The sequence below is a fragment of the Fusarium oxysporum genome, chromosome IV (genome assembly GCF_013085055.1).
Source record: "Fusarium oxysporum Fo47 chromosome IV, complete sequence".
NCBI lineage: Eukaryota > Fungi > Ascomycota > Sordariomycetes > Hypocreales > Nectriaceae > Fusarium > Fusarium oxysporum.
The window spans coordinates 3,481,951-3,494,821 of NC_072843.1; the positions used below are offsets into that span (position 1 = coordinate 3,481,951).

The 12,871-nt window shown below is 48.9% G+C and overlaps 5 protein-coding genes across 5 annotated transcripts; 2 read left to right on the top strand and 3 right to left on the bottom strand.

The window, feature by feature from the left end:
- Nucleotides 1-1,036: 1,036 nt before the first annotated feature.
- FOBCDRAFT_260010 (uncharacterized protein) lies at nucleotides 1,037-3,882 on the bottom strand. Its single transcript, XM_031178473.3, has one exon. The coding sequence runs from the start codon at nucleotides 3,682-3,684 to the stop codon at nucleotides 1,210-1,212; it is 2,475 nt and encodes an 824-aa protein (XP_031044360.2). The 5' UTR covers nucleotides 3,685-3,882; the 3' UTR covers nucleotides 1,037-1,209.
- Nucleotides 3,883-4,498: 616 nt separating this feature from the next.
- FOBCDRAFT_292231 (uncharacterized protein) lies at nucleotides 4,499-6,011 on the top strand. Its single transcript, XM_031178472.3, has 2 exons — nucleotides 4,499-5,164; nucleotides 5,212-6,011. Exons 1-2 carry the CDS (start codon nucleotides 4,542-4,544, stop codon nucleotides 5,927-5,929), a joined length of 1,341 nt encoding a protein of 446 aa, XP_031044359.2. The 5' UTR covers nucleotides 4,499-4,541; the 3' UTR covers nucleotides 5,930-6,011.
- Nucleotides 6,012-6,394: 383 nt separating this feature from the next.
- Nucleotides 6,395-7,139, bottom strand: FOBCDRAFT_200555 (uncharacterized protein; the record flags this gene model as incomplete). The annotated part of the gene is made up of 4 exons (XM_031178471.2): nucleotides 6,395-6,648; nucleotides 6,704-6,841; nucleotides 6,901-7,071; nucleotides 7,127-7,139. The coding sequence occupies 4 exons, from the start codon at nucleotides 7,137-7,139 to the stop codon at nucleotides 6,395-6,397; spliced, it is 576 nt and encodes a 191-aa protein (XP_031044358.2).
- Nucleotides 7,140-8,341: 1,202 nt separating this feature from the next.
- On the bottom strand, nucleotides 8,342-9,488 carry FOBCDRAFT_239196 (uncharacterized protein; the record flags this gene model as incomplete). Its single annotated transcript, XM_031178468.2, has 2 exons — nucleotides 8,342-9,389; nucleotides 9,451-9,488. 2 exons carry the CDS (start codon nucleotides 9,486-9,488, stop codon nucleotides 8,342-8,344), a joined length of 1,086 nt encoding a protein of 361 aa, XP_031044355.2.
- Nucleotides 9,489-10,287: 799 nt separating this feature from the next.
- On the top strand, nucleotides 10,288-12,860 carry FOBCDRAFT_159792 (uncharacterized protein). The gene is made up of 2 exons (XM_031178466.3): nucleotides 10,288-10,606; nucleotides 10,659-12,860. The coding sequence occupies exons 1-2, from the start codon at nucleotides 10,497-10,499 to the stop codon at nucleotides 12,772-12,774; spliced, it is 2,226 nt and encodes a 741-aa protein (XP_031044353.2). The 5' UTR covers nucleotides 10,288-10,496; the 3' UTR covers nucleotides 12,775-12,860.
- Nucleotides 12,861-12,871: the final 11 nt, after the last annotated feature.

Below are 12,871 nucleotides of genomic sequence, written 5' to 3' on the forward strand. Positions count from 1 at the left end.
CGGCCACTAACATTGCTTTTTCTCCCAGGGCCCTGATGGTCCCCAGCGGTTGGACTGTAGCGACCGTTCCAGGGGGGCGGGGCTGGTCGTCCACTGTCGCTTTGAATCAGGGGTCTTTGGGCTACGCGGGTGGCTTTGGTTCCTGGTTCAAGATCCAATGACTGATGGCTTTCGCTACTGGGCGGACATTAGACTGCCATTCAATGTCTTGGGCCAGAAACACTGGACCATTCTTTAAGGCAAAGATCAGTCTGGCCACTGAGATACCCCAAAGAAGCCCTAGACATTGGGCAACATCTGGTTCTGCATGCGACGACCCGCTGTATCGACCTAAGTAAGGCACTATATGCAATGCACGGCAATTAATGCAAGCCACGACCTGGGTAGCTTTCAGAAGCTTGAAGATCTATGAGCTACTTTATCCTAAACCTCATATTCTCTTGGTTCAGGCCAATTAAGAGCAAAGACAAAGGGTCAAGGGCGAAATCCATGCTCGTGGCTGGATCTATCAAATCTCCCACGGCGCGTGGAAAACGCGTGAAGACGACCAAAATAAATCCTGATCTGTTGACTTATTACCCCAAACTACCTAGACCTGATTCGCCACTTTTCTTACTTGGGCAATAGCGTCGTCCCTTCACCATCACATGTGGCGTTAAAGGCGCTTCAACCAATTCCAAAGTCTGTGATCAATCATACAAGAAGCCAAAGATCAATGCAATATGTCCAGGCTGATACAGGCCAAGTGTCTAAACCACCACACCATTGCAGGGCGCCCAAGTGTGTATGTGCTGGTGGAATCACGGATGCTTTGTTCTTGATGCGCCGAATGTGTCAATGTGATAGACAGATAATGCTACCTTGGATGTCAATGATGTGGCATTACGCCGTTGGCAGAACCTCAGGCGTCCATGGAAGACATGAAACGTTATCCGTACACCAACTCAACTGCTGACAACCAATACCAGCTTCTTTTGGGTCCTGATGTCATCAAAGAGAGCCTTGATGAGTTCATCATGACTGATTCGCCATCGATGCGAGTTCTGTAGTACGTTGGGTAATAATACATTTTGCCATAACGATGCACACTCGTAACCGTTCTTTCATTAATCATACGCAGTTCGCTTGAATTCCAAGAGACGTATCTCGCGTTGTTCAGGGTATCGTAAAAGCAAATGCTCCCAACTCCAATAGCTCCTGACCTTAGTCTCAATCTTCAGCAACACACCACCCGGGCGGTTGAATACCCTTTCGCTCATACTTGTCGCGCATAACCATCCTCAAATAATTTGACCGCTCTTTCAGCTCATCGGGATCTCGATCAGGAAGCACCCGGCCAAAGATCTCATAGTTCGGGTGGGATGTGGTTCGGATCAAACTTAAGAGATGATCATCTTCCGAGTAGTGCCAGCCATGCTTCTCGAAATATTCAACATCCGACGGCTCTTGCGATCTGATTAAGCCTGACCGACTAGTCGCGGACTGGTAGCTGCGCACAGCCTGTCGGTATGAGCCTATCGTGGGCGGACGCGGTTGAGATGATTCAATCTTCTGCATCGACTGTAGAAAACGCTGCATCTGCATATCTTGGATGTTTCTGCGCCGCTGCGCATCAGCCTCGCGTTCCATTCGAACAGCTTCATCCTTCTGTATAACTTTCCTTCGTTGGTTCGGTGCTCTCTTAATAGCACCAATGCTTTCTCTGGCCTTCTCGAGCGATTTCTTTAGCTGCTTTGTGGCTTCCCTGAAGATTCCCCGATGCTCCTTAGCCTCTTCGCCTTGATCACGTTCTCTCCTGGGAGGATGAAGCTCGTACCAGCTTTCCACAACCTGGGAGAGTCTCAGGGCCCAGCCTGCAGCCCTCTCCAGTGGCTCTAGTGTGTACACTGTAAATTCTCCTTTTTGAAAGCCTAGCTTTTTGGCACTTTCACCAGGTCTTCCGCATCCAGCCTGGAAAGATTGATCTAATACCAGAACCAGCATAGGAATGATGCGTCTGTGCAACTTTGTCACGTATTGATAGCCCTTGCTCACTTGTTTCGCGTCGCCCTGCTCCATTATCGTGTTGATGGATGAAATGAACTCGTCAATAGTCACGCGAAGTGTGGTGTATAAACTGTTGAGCTGGGCTGTGTGCTCGCGAATATATTCCAGCTGCTGTGATATCGATGATGACGGGATCTCCTTGCAAAGTTCGTAGAGATCGTAAAGTTTAGCCAAGACAAGCCTTGATCGCACACGTTCGTCCTCTTTCAATGCTTCAGAAGCTGTTCTTGCGAGCTCGAGAGCATCCTTCTTCCACTTTCTTCCATTCATCCACCCTGAATAAGTCGTGGTCCAAACGAGTTTCTGTACTGTATCTCGTTTAATCCAGGCGGTAGGAATTAGGTGCGCTGTTTGCAAACCACTTGGTGGTTCGTCGAGCAGCAACGAATCTTCAACCAGATCCGATGTATCAAGCTCTTGTTCTGCTGCCGGCTCATCATTGTCGGAGTCTTGACCTTCATCCTCATATTCCCCATCTTGATCTCCATTCTTATCTTTCTTTCTGGCACTCTCTTCATTTCTCCCTTCTTCTTGCTCTTTCTCGGCCTGTGATGGTGCTTGATCATTTTGTTGCTCAGGTTGGCTTCTTTTTCGTTTATCCTGCTTAGCTTTCCGTCTATGTTCAGCATGCGTGCCGTGGGTCTCCTTCTCCCCCCTAAACACTATCGGCTGACTTGGTTGCTCTCCATCGGACGGAACGTTATAGATATCGCCCCCAGCGTGGACTTGTTGTGACGCTGATGCCTCTGTGGCTGGCGCTTGAGGAACTGCTGAACCAAGATCTGGGGACACGCCCCTTGCATTATAACCAGGTGCGTCATAAGTCGGCTTCTGGCTCTGCCGTCTACGCTTTCGTCGTAACGATTGCCTTCGAGAAGATGTATCAAATTGTGACATTACTTGCGTCGCTTGAGGGGCCTCCTGCTCAGATACTGGAAGTTCTTCATGCGGTGCTTCTGGTTGCTCAGGACTTGTAGTTGAAGCTTGGTTATTTCCAGCGTTGCCTAGTTCCTGCTCCTGTGGTATGTCGTCCAAGGCGATATTTTCGTCCGAGTCTGCAATCTGAGGAACTTCTGCCTCAGAGATCCTCCTACCAGCTCTCTCCGGGTGTAGTTCGCCATTGATGGGTAGCTCGTTGCGAGAACTGTTGATACCTAGGATGTTCGAATTGATGATGTTCATAAAGTCCGGGTGCTCCGGCAAGGCGTTTTCCTCCGCTTCTGAGGCCTCTTCGTGTTCCTGGTTCAGCTGAGGTTGTTCATCCTCCTCAGCATTTTCCAGCGCAGCTTTGCGACGAGAACGATGCTGGCGCTTGGCGGGTTGGTCTTTCGAACTTGCGTTCGTAGCACGACGTTTCCTCGGAGTTGGCGAGGGCAGTTTTTCATGGGGAGTATTGGCCCTTTTCGATCTCGTCACCCGGCTTCGGCTGGTAGAGGGCTGATCTTGCGGAATTGCATGAATGGTTGACTGTCGACTTGAGTTCGACCCTGATGCATTGATCTGTACCTCAATGCTTGGCTTAAGCGCGGAAGGTCTCTCTGACTGCTGTCTTCCAGTACGTTTTCGCGGTTTTCTTGTCGCTTCAGGCTCAGCTGATGATCCACCGACCTTACCCCTGGACCGCAGCTGTACCACCATCTCGAGGTTTTGTTATTGTGTTGTGTTATCGCGCGCCAAGGCAGCGCGTCCACAGATAACGATGTAATCGCGGTTGGGGGACGTCGAAAATTCAACGAGAATTTTTCGTTTCAGCTCCTTAGCTGTAGAGGTAAGTTTGAGGCAAGCTGAGAGCTTCAAGATTGAGTTGAAGTGGTGAACAGCGGCGCTCAAAGCAGGCGCATTGAAGGTTGGGAAGAGGAAGTGGGGCGAGGGAAGCTTAAGAACGGGAGCTTAAAGCTAGGACTGGGAGCTCCCATGCGACATGACAAATGACATAATTGTCGGGAGCCGGTAAGAATATAAATTTTATGCGACCTTGATTCTTGAAGCATCAAATAGATACTATGTAGCTTGATGGCCTGGGATCTTGAAACTACGTTTCTATCTGTGAAGTGGTTGCATATCTGTAGGATATCTTCAAAGCAGCCAGTCGCAAACATTATCATGATCCATGTATGCATATCTTATCAAGAATTTCCATGAGGCCATGCGAAGCCGATGAACCAAGATCAGGCATATTTTTGAATGCTGAGACTGAAACTCATAGAAACTACTAGAATGATAAAAGTAATTGTCTATAACTAAGCGAACTCATGGTTCCTCAAGCTAAGGTAGGCATATGTGTTTGGAGTTTCATGGTTATCGAGCATGAAAATAGATTACTAAATTATCTCCAACCATCCAACAGAACCAGCTCAGCTTCAACCAAGCACCAACGCCCACTTATTATTCTTACACCGTAAAACTCCCCCGATCCTCCCAAACAGCACTCCATTTTTTGTTTTATAGTCAAGAAATCCTCAGCGCAGTATCCAAGGATTTGAGCCGCCGTCAACATGACGTCCGCAACCCCTCCAAAACACCAGACTCTCGAGATCTTGGACCTCAGCTCCCCACCAGCATTCACTAAGCCCTCGAAGCGCATCAACGAAGGCTCCGACGTCGCACGCTTCCTCACCAGCCTCGCCTACCGCGATATCGGAATCTTCATCCTCCAGCTTAACCACGCCTTATGTCCTCGAAACCAAACACCGTCACCCCTCCCCCGCACCTTTCCCCTCAATTCGAAACCGCCGACGTCGCTGTCCGTCCAAGCTCTACAGAACCTTTTGGCAAAGGTCGAGAACTTCATCGACCAAGCACCGCCTGACCCCGGTCCTCGACGATTTGGAAATGTCAGCTTTCGAAAGTGGTATGCTATCTTTGAGGAGCATTTGGACGAGCTGTTAGGAGAAGGGCTTCTAGGTGAAACACTCAAGATTGGCGATGGAAAGGCGAAAGTGGAAGTCTCTAGCTACCTACTTGGTGGTTTCGGCAGCGTTCAAAGATTAGACTATGGAACTGGGCATGAGCTCAGCTTTATAGCATTTCTTGGGTGTCTATGGAAGCTGGGTTACTTCAAGGATGGACAGCAAGGAGGCGAGATCGAGCGCGAGATCGTCCTCAAGGTTATCGAACCGTAGGTTACCTTCACATATACTGGATGGATACCGCTAACACTGTTAGATATCTCAACGTGGTGAGAAAACTCATCCTAACCTACACTCTCGAACCCGCTGGTTCCCACGGCGTCTGGGGCCTCGACGATCATTCCTTCATGCCATACGTATTCGGCTCCGCGCAACTTACACGACCCATAAACGATGACGAGCCGATGCCTTTGGAGGGATCTGTTAAAGGTGCGCCGAAGCCTAGCGACGTTACCAAAGCCGCTGTGGTGGAGGACCAGCGACAGGTCAACATGTACTTTTCTGCCATTGGCTTCATCAACGATGTTAAGAAGGGCCCATTTTGGGAACACAGTCCTATTCTCTTTGATATCTCCGGTATTCGAGACGGCTGGGGCAAGATCAACAAGGGTATGATCAAGATGTTCAACGCTGAAGTGCTGTCTAAGTTCCCCGTTGTCCAGCACTTCCCATTCGGTTCCCTCTTCTCTTGGGATGTTGATCCAGATGCTGCAACTCCGGCACAAAGCGTCCATATGGCGAACCAGCCAACCACAGCAGGCCCAGTACCTTCAGGGCCCGGAACAGCTGCACCATGGGCTCAAGCTGCCAGAATGCCAGTTCCACCAGTAGCCGGCATTCCCTATACTCGGATGCCACCGCCAGGACCCAGTTCAGGGTCACTTGCTAGACCACCTCGAGGCGCTGCGCCTACGAGTGAATCTACGAGTGCACAAATCACTGTTACCAAAGCACCGTGGGCTAGAGATTCATAGGGGATACATATACCAGCATCTGGAGATTTTAGCATATTAGGGAGTCAAGGACTGGACATAGATATTGATTTGCGCATTCGATCCTATAGAATTCCATGAGATTCCAACCATGCATCTCATACGATCATGAGTTTAGACTGTGGAAAACATCTGATATCTCATCACAATCCCCTCAAATTGCAGTCTAATCCTATAAAAGCACAATCTGAAATTGGAGCGAGGGAAGTATCTAGGATATAGAAAGCGGGTATATATTTAAAACAAAGCATCGCGACACTTTTCTCTCTGGGTATCCAGCCAACTGCTAGGAGAAAAGCTAACAGACATGGACAGCGAACCTGTCATGCAACTAAAAGACTCATGCCTCTAAGACAATTACGAACGCACATTCTTGGTACTCTAATCGATCAAGGTGTTCTCATCGAGATCTTACCTCGAGAGAAGGTAACCTTGTTCGAGTCGCACTTAAGCAGAGGCCACAGGGGCAGGAGCGGGAGCGGGAGGAGTATCCTTCTTGTCTTCCTCCTTAGGAGCCTCAGCGGGAGCAGCAGGTGTAGTCTCAGGAGCAGCGGGGGCGGGAGCTGGAGTCTCGGCGACAGGAGCAGTTGCGGCAGCAGGGGCAGCAGCCGGGGCGGGCTCGGTCTTGGCAGGCTCGGGAGCGGGAGCGGGAGCTTCGGTGGCCGGAGCAGCGTCGGGCTTGGCGGGTTCAGTTGCAGGAGCTTCAATCATTAGTTCTAGTTCTTGGTCATGGATATCGTGTACATTGCGACATACCAGCAACTGGCTCCTCGGTCTTGGCTGGCTCAGCAGCAGCAGGGGGAGCCTCAGGCTTGACCTCAGTTGCGGGTTTGGCCTCCTCCTTAGCTGGTTCGGCAGCAGGGGCTGCGGGTTCAGCTGCAGGAGCTGGCTCAGCTGTGGCACACGACAGTCAGTAACGGGGTATTCAATAGATCGCATAGGCAGAAACGTACTGGCGGGAGCAGGAGGAGCAGCCTCGGCCTTGGTAGGCTCGGTGGCAGCTGTGGTATCGGCAGGCTTTGTCTCGGTAGGCTTGGGGTCGGCGGGTTTGGCTTCCTCCTTGTTATCCTTCTTCTTGAAGGCGGCCTTGAGCTTGGCCTTGAGGTTGTCAAGGGCGTGCAGAGCTGTTGAGGGGCTTGTTAGAGTCGCTTCTGAGGACGCTGTCGGGCTGTGACGTACGAATTCCAGGCATGGTGTTTGATATAGGATTTCTGATGATAAGTGATGGTCAGCTTGATTCTATCGCTTATGCTTCCTTGAGCTGGCGAAGCTATTGGATTTGCACGTCTGAAGTTGACTGAGACAGACCAGGACGATAAAGTCCACGCGAAGCAGGAATCGAGAGAAAACGTACCAGATGGAGCTTGGGAAAGTGATGTATGTCTTGTCAAGACAAAGGGTAGAAAGGTATCTAGAAGGTGAAGGAAGGTTAAGGATAAGGATAAGAATAGAGGCGGGCAGACGGGAGATGAAACTGCTCAGCCATGGCCAGTTCGTAAGTCATGTACTGTACATGACAGTACAGGTACAGTCCAGTATCAGCCAGAGGCAGCGGTAACGGTAGTGGGTGACATTGGATGCAATCCAACCTAATCTCAACTGAAGCATCCTTGCGCTTCCAAGGATTCCAACTGGAAACTGGAACTGGAATCTGAGGCAGCCACTGAAAAACAAGCATTTCCAGGGGTGGTAACAGAGGATCCACCGGATAATTTAGCAGGTACCTTACCTTTAGTTACGGGGTAGGTAATAATAACTTGATCTTGATTATCGGCAGATTACCCCTGGTACTTGGAGGAGTGAATTACCCAGGGGGGAGAGTCGAGACATACGTGTAATCCTTATAATCTTGCATTCTTGTTGATTCTGTGTTTTCTCTTGTGGAATTTTATCAGAGATGAAACTGACACTGTAGGGAAATGTCAAGGGTCCAGAAGAAGAGACATGTCAGGCCTTGTGACCCTGGACGCTAATATTGAAAACGAGACCGCCCTGACGACAGCGTGCATTGATTAGCCGCTGGTCCACTCATCATTTAGTCAATCACTATCAGTGACAAGTACCTCTCAAGCTGGCGAATTCGTTCTTATGCTGTCATGATTGACTGTGCTTCCTTGTTAATCAAGTACCTGCTGGTACATCTCCTCGAGTCAGCTTCTCAAACTTGGCTGATAAAGTGCTTCAGCCGCTCGTTCTAGACTCGAACGACAAAAAGAGATGCGTCTCGATATCAAAGGGATCCAATCGCATATTACCCCACCAGACAAGCTTTCTCAATGCTCCGTCGCTGCTTTAGCGCTGTGCTACCCCAAAATAGGTCAACCCTTTATCAACATTCGAACTATTGCTGCATGTACTGTACATGGCTATTGCTACATGATCATGAGATCGATTCTATGGTGATAATCTCTCTGTTAGCCACTCTTCTACGACCTTCTCTCCCTTTTCATCCATCACCATATCCTCCGACTCTTCCCCAGCATGTTCCATTTTTACCCTTCGCCGTGGCTCATTCTCCCACATCGAAACATCCGCATCCCAGAGTCCTCTCTCCTTCATCTCGACCATCTGGATACTTCGCTGCATCATCTCACCCAGTTCGCGCGCTTGCAGCTCTAAGCTGTTTCCCCACTGTTTCCCACTAAATGGCCGACCCGGTCTGTTCGTCGCTGTCGGCACAGGGAGTGTGTCGTACAGCAGAAGTGCCTCGGGAATCTTGAGCGTCGATTTGCGGGGCGGAAACACCAGCCTTGACATACGCGGTGTCTTTTCTTTCATATCGAACTCAGCATTCGGGTTGGTCAGGACTTCGATGGCTGCAGACTCTTCTTCCGACATGTGGTAAGATGAGGGAACTTTTATTCCTGGGTTGTGGAAGAAGAGGCTTGGGCTGGCGAAGACATCGAACATGTCGACCGTTGACTGGAAGAATATCGGTAGGTTCTGCTGAAGGTAATGCACGTATGTTCCCTCTCGAGGCTTGAAGTAGTTGGTTCTGTTGTTTGCATGCTTTCCGAGTCGATTTGCTGGGTGGTCCGGGAAAAACATGGTCCAATTGTAGATTCCGTTATATGCCACCAGACCCCGGACTGCAAATGGTTTGTGCGGTCGTGATTCTGAGAGTGCCAGAGATGAGGCAAGACTTGCACCTAGGTGAGAGCCATAGACATAGATACCACGCCTCTTGAGACCTTCGGGAGCCAGATTTTCGACTATCCACTGATAGGCGAAGAAGGTATCGTGGATTGGCGTTGGCCAGACATCGTCGACTGGAATAGTTTCGCTCGACTCATCGTCAAAGGAGTTCCAACGATAGTTGATGCTGGCAAGTGGCTTCCCTTGGAGAAATCTAGGGATATGAGGAGGTTGATTACCATCCACGGGTGAAGCTGGGAGTTGAATGAAGAGTGGAGAGTCTGGCTGCTCGGTAATGTTGATGAGGCTATTATGAAGCATTAGTAATGGGTTTGTGAGTATGAGATGATGGCTTACTCAATGCTCACATGGCCAGCTGAACCACATCGGACTTGAACACGGTCATGGCTCCGGATGCTATAGAGTCGCTGCCATTGTCTATGGAGAGGATTGGCGAGTCGATTACGACTGGCGTGATGAAGGGCTTGGAAATGGAGGCATCTTCGCATGCTGCTACAGCACTACCAATCCATATGGTAAGTGATGACTGTTTTTGTTCTAAAACTTCAACAAGAAGATTAGTCAATGGAAGTCGAGATACAACTGTTTGTTTGACTTACACGCTCTGCGATGAGTGAAGGTGAGAAGACGCGTGGTTTCAAACGTCGATTATTTCGCGGCTAATGTACCGATTCAACTGACAAAAGCCAAATTTCATGAGGCTGGAATCAAAGTTAAAGCACCAATTAAAGAGAAGTTCAAAATGTTCTGTTAAAAGACCAATATCAAGAACCCTTGAATAATGCATGAGATGAGGAAGGGCTTGTTTTGGCGGGAGTGAAATTTGAACGTTGCATGATTCTGTAATATCATTGGCCAGACAATGCTCACCCCACAAATGACGATCCGGTAATAACATTCATCGTTGAGGAGGTGAATTGCACGAACAAACTCACAAACGTTGGGAACAATAATCGAATCGATAAACCTTCAGTAAACACTAAAGCAATCAGATGCCGTCTTTTCCTAGATCCTGTATTAATTCCCCAGATTTGAGCCGCTGTAGCCACTAGATCACCACCAACTCAACCCCCAAGGAATGATATTCCTTGTCTCTGACAGGCCCTGCAAGTCTCGTAAAGTTGGTTTAGCTCGTGATCAAAACCCGTTTGTTTCCCTCTAACTTAAGATCTGATCTCGCCCGACGTCATTCCAATGGGCATGTGCATGTTTATCCCCACGCCAAGAATTCTTTCTTTGAATATCCTCCTTGAATCGATATGGATCCCTTCTTTTTGCCAAGAAATATATAAGTCTTGACTTACACTGCAGTAAGATTATCTTATCTAGGATATGCTACCTTGTTATCGACTCTATCCTTGATATCGGATCGCCATAGGCTTGAGATATCCTCATGGACGACGGGGATCTCGGAGATAATATCCAACAGGAGACTGACATTATTGAAGAGTCTGTCTCTCATGACAGACGCATAGGAAACGATGATGCTCACCTGGCTCCAAAGTAAGCTTCACCTCACCTTCATCACGAAATGCTACATTCTCTGACTGTTCAGCCGCTGGTGGTTTGCTTCCTCAGCATTCCCCATGATTGCCGGCACCCTCGGTCCAGTTGCTTCAGCCTTCAGTATCTGCGCTCTCGTACGCCCATGGAGACAGCACTACATTCCCAGTGAACCTCTCAAGGAAGCAGCTTTTGTCGCTGATCCAATATGGCTCACCGTCATAAACGCTATCCAGCTCGGCATGGCCATCATATCAAATATCTTCCTCCTACTAAACATGACACGTCGTGTACGCTTTACTATCGCTCAGCCACTCACTATCATCGGATGGTACATCTCTGCTATTCTACTCATCGCTCTTCTAGCTACAGCCTCTGGGCCGCTTTATGAAGGCTTTGGTCACCCGAGAGAAGAGCTCATATGGTCTCAGGCCTTTTACTACGGCATTTGGGCTGCCATTCTCTACTTTGTCGATGCTTCGCTCATGGTGATAACCTTCTATGGAGCATCGGTTGGCCATTATCCCAACGACTTCAACTTGACGCCCAGCCAACGGACTCTCATGTTGCAGACCATCATGTTTCTCTTGTACTTGCTAGTCGGGGCCGTTGTGTTTTCCAATATCGAAAACTGGAACTATCTCGACACCGTATACTGGGCAGATGTAACTCTATTTACTGTTGGGTTTGGTGATTTCACAACTCAAACAAATCTCGGACGAGCTCTCATGATGCCATACGCTTTGGTCGGTGTCATCAGCCTCGGTTTGGTCATTGGTTCTATCCGCAGCCTTGTCCTCGAGCGAGGCAAAAAACAAGTCGATGCCAGAATGGAAGAGAAGAAACGCCGACGTATTGTCCGAACCATGACTAAGAAAGGCAAGGATGAGGTACTCGAGCCAATTCGAGAGCCACGACGACAAGACTCTACGGTTTCCCAAGGTGCACAATCAAACAATCAGCTACCGGCAACAGAATATGAGCGTCGAAAGGCAGAATTCAATCTTATGCGTAAGATCCAAGCTCAAACATCATATCGTCGTCGTTGGGTCGCCATGGGTATCTCGACCGGTGTATGGCTTATTCTGTGGCTCTTGGGCGCCTATATCTTTGTTAAGTGCGAAGAAGACTATCAAGGGTGGAAGTACTTTGATGGCTTCTACTTCTGCTTCGTCAGTCTCACAACAATCGGATACGGCGATGTTACTCTTATTTCGAACGCTGGAAAGTCCTTTTTCGTCTTTTGGTCGTTGCTTGCGTTGCCTACCATGACAGTCCTTATTTCAAACGCTGGAGACACCGTTGTCAAACTTATCCGTGATGGAACGCTTCGTCTTGGAAATGTCACTATTCTCCCAGGAGAGGACAACTTCAAGAGCGATCTCAAATACATCATCAACAGATGTACCTTTGGTCTGATTTATGCTAATTACACAGAGCCGCCGCCCCTAAACCAGGACAAGAAACCAGCTTCGAAGAATTCAAGCACTGATACTTCAGACTCGACGATCAAGAAGGAAGAGGAGAAGCTTGACGAATACGCCCGCGGACGGCCGAGGCGCTCAGAAGCTGGAGAAGATGATGACCCAGCAGATCCGCGACCAGGCCAAAGCCGCAATAATTCAACCTTCACAGCTCGAGTTCGTCGTTCTCTATCTCGCCTTCGAGACGCCCATGAGGAGTTACCTACGGGAACAAACCTCCACTTTCTCCTCATTTCAGAAATACAAGTCCTCATGAACCACCTCAAGTCATCAAAGCCACACAAATACTCCTTTGAGCAGTGGGCATGGTATCTTAAGCTCATTGGTGAGGATGAAAGCAATGCCGAGACACATGGAAAAGCGCAGCCAAACAATCGGCATCATCATCACCACCACCCTCGTCGCAGGAAAACGAATGAGACTGCTGAAGGTGTTGAAAAGGACGTGGTCTCTGATGATACAACGGCTTGGTCGTGGGTCGGCAATCGGAGTCCGCTTATGGGAAGTCAAGAAGAGACTGAGTGGATTTTGGATAGACTCCTTGAACGACTTCGAGAGTCTTTGTCTGTTGAGGGGAAGAAACAGGTCACTACCGATGCAAGGAGAGCTCTTGGGGCTGATCGTCGATGGTCGCCAGATGATACATATCATAGGAAGAAAGATGGAAAGAAGGAAGATGTTTGATACCCAAATAGGTTACTAGTTCTTAAATATTTGCATACGCACGTTAGTACTTGTCTATGGATTAATTAATAGGACAGAATCAAGACCGTAAATGGCT

Excerpts from the sequence above, each read along its gene's own strand:
- FOBCDRAFT_260010 (XM_031178473.3), bottom strand. The coding sequence starts at position 3,684 with ATGGTGGTACAGCTGCGGTCCAGGGGTAAGGTCGGTGGATCATCAGCT.
- FOBCDRAFT_292231 (XM_031178472.3), top strand. The coding sequence starts at position 4,542 with ATGACGTCCGCAACCCCTCCAAAACACCAGACTCTCGAGATCTTGGAC. Across the intron at positions 5,165-5,211 it reads GTCCTCAAGGTTATCGAACC|ATATCTCAACGTGGTGAGAA; the intron begins GTAGGTTACCTT and ends TAACACTGTTAG.
- FOBCDRAFT_159792 (XM_031178466.3), top strand. The coding sequence starts at position 10,497 with ATGGACGACGGGGATCTCGGAGATAATATCCAACAGGAGACTGACATT. Across the intron at positions 10,607-10,658 it reads GATGCTCACCTGGCTCCAAA|CCGCTGGTGGTTTGCTTCCT; the intron begins GTAAGCTTCACC and ends CTGACTGTTCAG.